The sequence below is a fragment of the Triticum urartu genome, unplaced genomic scaffold (genome assembly GCF_003073215.2).
Source record: "Triticum urartu cultivar G1812 unplaced genomic scaffold, Tu2.1 TuUngrouped_contig_5405, whole genome shotgun sequence".
Lineage (NCBI taxonomy): Eukaryota > Viridiplantae > Streptophyta > Magnoliopsida > Poales > Poaceae > Triticum > Triticum urartu.
The window spans coordinates 1-5,820 of record NW_024116079.1 but is presented as its reverse complement, the minus strand read 5'-3'; the positions used below and the strand labels follow the sequence as shown (position 1 = coordinate 5,820).

The 5,820-nt window shown below is 44.1% G+C and overlaps 1 protein-coding gene across 1 annotated transcript; it reads left to right on the top strand.

The window, feature by feature from the left end:
- The first annotated feature begins 3,911 nt into the window (after positions 1-3,911).
- LOC125529178 (putative defensin-like protein 157) lies at positions 3,912-4,547 on the top strand. The gene is made up of 2 exons (XM_048693591.1): positions 3,912-4,026; positions 4,298-4,547. The coding sequence occupies exons 1-2, from the start codon at positions 3,972-3,974 to the stop codon at positions 4,486-4,488; spliced, it is 246 nt and encodes an 81-aa protein (XP_048549548.1). The 5' UTR covers positions 3,912-3,971; the 3' UTR covers positions 4,489-4,547.
- The last annotated feature ends 1,273 nt before the right edge of the window (positions 4,548-5,820 follow it).

Here is a 5,820-nt window from a genome sequence, read left to right as displayed (position 1 = left end):
TGAGAGTATGAATTACAGGGGTGCGAACCCTTTACACTGAGGAGGGGGGTGGCTTATATAGAGTCTGCCAGACCCCTCCGTCCCTCAATTATGCAGGGTTTTAAGTACATTAAGGTCGGGCGTTACTGGTAACGCCCCTAATAAAGTGCTATGATGACCATAAAAGCTACTTAATGGCCGACCGTTAGCGTGCGGAGTGACTTTAGGTCTCCTGGCCGTCGGGTGGTTGGATCTTGGTCGAGTGGTTGCTTCTTGGTCGAGTGTCTTCGAGTCCGTCGAGTGAAACAACGCCAAGTCGATTGAAATGTGATTTCTTCTGGAGGTGTCCTTGGGTAGGTCAGTTTGGACAGGTCCATGACCCTACCCTAGGTACATAGCTTCATCAGCGAGCGCAGGCGGCGGCGGGTTCGGGCGTAGGCGGTCCGGTGGCTACGGAAGCCTACGGGGAAGAAGAGAGGGATGGGCAGGGTCGGAGGCTCACGACGAGTCGGGCGAGGAGTTCAGCGAGCTCGGAGACGGTCCGGAGCAGTCGGGGCGGCAAGGAGGATCTCCGGCGACCGGCGAGGAAGAAGATGATGTTGGCGGCATCACAGGGTGACCCAGCTCTTGTGACTCGGTGAAGAAGATGAGGACGACGTGGTAGAGCTCTCGGACACGTCAGGGGAGCAAGGGGGTGGCTGTGGCCGCGCGAGCGCTGGTCGGCGGCGACGGCTTCGCTCAGGTGAGCTAAAGGGAGAGAGCCAGGGGAGGGGAGAGAGAGCGGCGAGTGAGGGAGAGGGGACAGGGGCTTCGGGGCATCTCTGTGGCGTCACTAGAAGGGGCCGGGGAAGCAGGAGGTGGCCAGAGCAGCATCAGCGCTTGCCACGCACCTGGTTGTCCTCCTGGCAGAGGAGGAAGATGACAAGGGGGCGCTGGTGGGTTGGGCCGCCAGCTGGGCTGCCAACAGGCTACAATAGCGGGCCGCAGGTGGGTGGAGGTAAGTCCTTCTGCTCTGTTTTATATTTTCTGTTTGTTTTCTATTTTCTGTAATTTGTTTTTGATTTATTTTTCAAACTAAATCAATTTACTGCTTCTGATAAATATTGTGTGGGCTAGTTGAGCTATTCCAGAGCCCCACACAAATTTACAGAATTATTGGACTTATTTTAAATATATAGCAAATATAAATCCAATGCAAATAGTTGTTGCATTAACTCCAAATGCCCAACATAAATATTTATGAGCTCCTAAAAATATTGGTTTGAATTTTACCTCTGGCCAATATTTTTAGGGAGAAACATGAATATTTTCTTGGACCTATTTGAAGAAATTTTTATCTTGGTCATTTTCAGAAATGATTTCTGAGGCTTTCACATGTCCCCATTTCAAATTTATTAAAATTTAAACATGATGCACACATGACTAGCTAGTCTAGGTCATACAAGAACTAGGGATGTGACAGGCAGAGACGCACCGGTGTCGGGCACAGCGGTCGGCGGGAGCCGACGGACGGGGAGGATGGGCTGGGGACCGAAGCTAGCCGAGGCGCCTGATACGTCTCCAATGTATCTATAATTTTTGATTGTTCCATGCTGTTATATTATCATTCTTGGATGTTTTACAATCATTTTATAGCAACTTTATATCATTTTTTGGGACTAACCTATTGACATAGTGCCCAGTGTCACTTGCTGTTTTTTGCTTGTTTTTTACTTCACAGAAAATCAATACCAAACGGAGTCCAAACGCAGCGAAACTTTTTGGAGAATTTTTCTGGGCCAGAAGACACACGATGGGCCAAAGAAGTATCAGAGGGGTGCCCCGAGGGGGGGCACAACCCACTAGGATGCGCCTATGCCTCCAGGGCGCGCCTGGAGGCATAGGTGCACCCTGGTGGGTTGTGCCCACCTCGATGGCCTCCCGTACCGCCTCTTTGCTCTGTAAATACCCAAATATTCCATAAACCCTAGGGGAGTCGACGAAAAATAATTCCAGCCACCGCAAGTTCCAGAAACCACATATCCAATCTAGACACCACCACAGAGGGGTTTATCATCTTCATTGGTGCCTCTCCGATGATGCGCGAGTAGTTCATTGTAGACCTACAGGTCCGTAGTTAGTAGCTAGATGGCTTCCTCTCTCTTTTTTTATTCTCAATACAAAAGTCTCTTGGGGATCTATTTGATGTAACTCTCTTTTGCGGTGTGTTTGTTGGGATCTAATGAACTTTGAGTTTATGATCAGATCTATGTTTTTATCCATGAAAGTTATTTGAGTCTTTCGATCTCTTATATGCACGATTACTTATAGCCTCGTATTTATTCTTCGAATCTTTGGTTTAGTTAGGCCGACTAGATCGATTTTTCTTCCCATGGGAAGAGGTGCTTTGTGATGGGTTTGATTTTACGGTGCATGATCCCAGTGACAGAAGGGGAAACGACACGTATGTATCGTTGCTATTAAGGATAACTAGATGGGGTATATTCCTATATGAGTAGATCTCGTCTACATCATGTCATCATTCTTATTGTATTACTCTGTTTCTCCACGAACTTAATACACTAGATGTATGCTGGATAGCGATCGATGTGTGGAGTAATAGTAGTAAATGCGGGCAGGAGTTGGTCTACTAATCTTGGACGTGATGCCTATATAATGATCATTGCCTGGATATCGTCATAATTATTTGAAGTTCTATCAATTGCCCAACAGTAATTTGTTTACCCACCGTATGCTATTTTTCTCAAGAGAAGCCACTAGTGAAATCTATGGCCCCCGGGTCTCTCTTTATTATATTTGCCTTTGAGATCTATTTTTATTTGTTTTTATTTTCAGATCTATTAATCCAAAACCCAAAATACCTTGCTGCAATTTATTGTTATTTATTTTATCTCGCGTTCCCGCGAGATCTATTTATCCAATCTACTACAAATTTGACCTATCTTTTACCCGGGAGGGATTGATAACCCCTCTTTTACGTCGGGTTGCAAGTTTTTGTTCTTTATGTGCAGGTGCCGTTCACGTAGTGTTGTATGTTTCTCCTACTGGTTTGATAACCTTGGTCTCATCACTGAGGGAAATACCTACCGTAGCTGTGCTGCATCATCCCTTCCTCTTTGGAAAAATACCGACGTAGTTCAAGCCGCATCAGCGCCCTACCGCCACCTTCCTGGGAGCCAGCGCGGCTTCGCTGTTGGTTGCTCCTTCGATGGCGCCGAGGTTGGGGTGGGGGTTGGAAGGTGGCGGCACGACGCGAGTTAGGGTTCCTCCGTCGTTGCCAGGGAGGGCGGCGCGGGGGATGCGGGGGACGGGTCTCACCTTTCCCTCTACCATATATATATGCATGCATGTTATTTTATATATTCAACCTGTTTAGCTATGAAAGTGATATTTTTTGATATATGGTATGCAAATATATGTATGTATGCCTTGTATGTATGGTGTAATGCACCAAGTTGGCTGGTAGAATTGCAACATAGTATTATGCCAGCCCCAAGTAAAACATCACTACCAGTCTCGACGGGATAGACCGTCGGTGATGTGTTGCTCATAGGACGCCTCGATGAAGTCTACACGACTGGTTGGCCGGTCACTGTTGTTCCTCGTTACTGACCGGTTAATTAAGTGGCCTGTGTGTGATAGAGCAGTCATCATTGACCCCAAGGCACTGACTGGCTGATACAAATTGTTCCGTCAGTGTTGTTCGGATCTGTAGTAGTGTATTACATCTAAAATTAGCACTATATAATTAATTGAGAAGATTGCCCACAAAAAATAAAATAACTGAGAAGATAATTAATACAATTAATGAAGAAAATATTTACTAAAATTAATACAATTAATGGAGAAAATGACTAGCCAATTAATCAGATAATTAAACCTTCACTATAAAAGGACCCATTGGCATATCATATTTGCTCTCAATACGGAGATACACGCCCCTAACATTGCAATACAAGGTCAGATCGAGAAAAAAAACTTTGTAATACAAGATGAGAGCTACACAAGTTCTACTCCTAGTCCTTGTCCTCTTCGTCCTATCCCCAGGTAACTACTACTATAAGTCTATAACTACCAGTTTACATTTTTTTAAAGATAGTTTATTGTTATTGTTACTATTATTTGAGAGGGCTAGTCTAGACAATGGATATCTGTTTACAAAACACTAAACGAGTTACTGAATTCGCCTTGATCTGCTCTAGGATTCTTGCGGCGTGGGTTTAAAGTTTGTCGAAATCCAAAACTGCTCCCCAGCTAATTTGTGTTCTTCTCCTTTTGGTCTGTCATAAACATGACCGTGATTTTTATGTATCTGCAGATCTGGCAAAGGCTAAGCTGCACTGCACGGATTTCATCATAGTCAACCAGTGCGACGTGGACGAGATCACATGCCAACATTACTGCTACAAGCAGTTCAATGGAACCGGCAAGTGCATCCCCAACAAAGGATGCCAGTGTCATTTCTGCTATGCAACTCCACCCCAGCCATCCCCTGCTAGCAGCTCCTAGTCGTAGTTTTCTCTGTAATTTTCTGTTTCTTCAACAGTTATGAACATGATTCGTTTCTAGTGCAACAACCATGGCGCCATAATTAATTACATGTACTGTGGCCTATACTGCGAAGTTATATGTTAATGCAATGCCTGTTTTGCTTTATATATAAATGATTGTTATAGTCTAGGAGCGAGAATACATGCCATAAAAATCATGTTTATTATAAATGTTTTGGTTTATGTAAATGTTTGTTATATATAAGGGCAGAAAGCTATGCCAAGGACAGAGCACTTGCTGAAAATGAATAAACTCATATGTAAATTAGCCCCAGAAATTGATTTTTTGTTACTACTGGTTAGCTTCAGAATTGTGGAGGCAGCAAACATATATGTAGCTGAACTGAACCTGGATACAGTTAGCAGGCAATAATATAAACACTAGATTTTCTACACTGCATAAAGTGGATTAGTAGCTCGTGATGAATATATATAAAGCCCTTGATCTTCGAGAGGCGTTGATCTTTCATAACTGGATCGCATCCTAGCCATCCGTCTCCCTGGTATCCGTCGAATTCTCAAGAGAAGGTGTCGATTTCTTCAGGTGTGTTCAGAGACAGGAAGTTCAGAGAACTAGTGTAGTGTCCTGACAACTGAAGCTGAAAATTTTGAGCACTCATTCGGTTTAACTGAAACTAAAACAGTCAAACATACGAGGTAAAACCAAAGCATCAGGAAACAACATAATATTATTAACGACTCCGACTGTGCTTTAAGGCACCCCAAATCATTTACCGACGACAAAGGACTGAAAGACATAAAAGGAAACAGCCACGAATCAAACACTTGGTTAAACTGAAAGTGTAATGAGCCAAACACTTGATGCAAAACTGAAGCGTCAATTGATTAAACCATATGATTAAACTGAACAGCAAGGAAGCTTTAACTCATCTAGTCATCTGGTTTAACTGAAAGTGAACCAGTCAAACACTTGAGGCCAAAAACCCAAGCGTCAGAAAAGAACCGAACCAAGATTAACGAAGCAGACTGCACACTGACATCCACAACAAGTACAGGCATATGGTTTCATTGATCTACTCAAGTACTATGTATCAATCGGCACATTTCACCACATCACTTGAACCATTCTGTTCTGTCAAAACATACAGAAAGGCTCGGCAGTTAAGCTGCCTTCTCCCAGAGTTCACAAGACATACAGCAGCATTGGATTGAATGAATACACCATCAGAATACACTCAGCAGTAACAGTCCTAATTAGCATGAGACGAGGAACGAGAAGAACGGGTGGACGGCCGATATAAGCTAGCTCTGCCCTGGCGGTGGCGGTGGC

Bases quoted from the DNA above. Each gene is read 5' to 3' on its own strand.
- LOC125529178 (XM_048693591.1), top strand. From the start codon at position 3,972: ATGAGAGCTACACAAGTTCTACTCCTAGTCCTTGTCCTCTTCGTCCTA. The intron at 4,027-4,297 runs GTAACTACTACT...ATGTATCTGCAG, and splicing joins CCTCTTCGTCCTATCCCCAG to ATCTGGCAAAGGCTAAGCTG.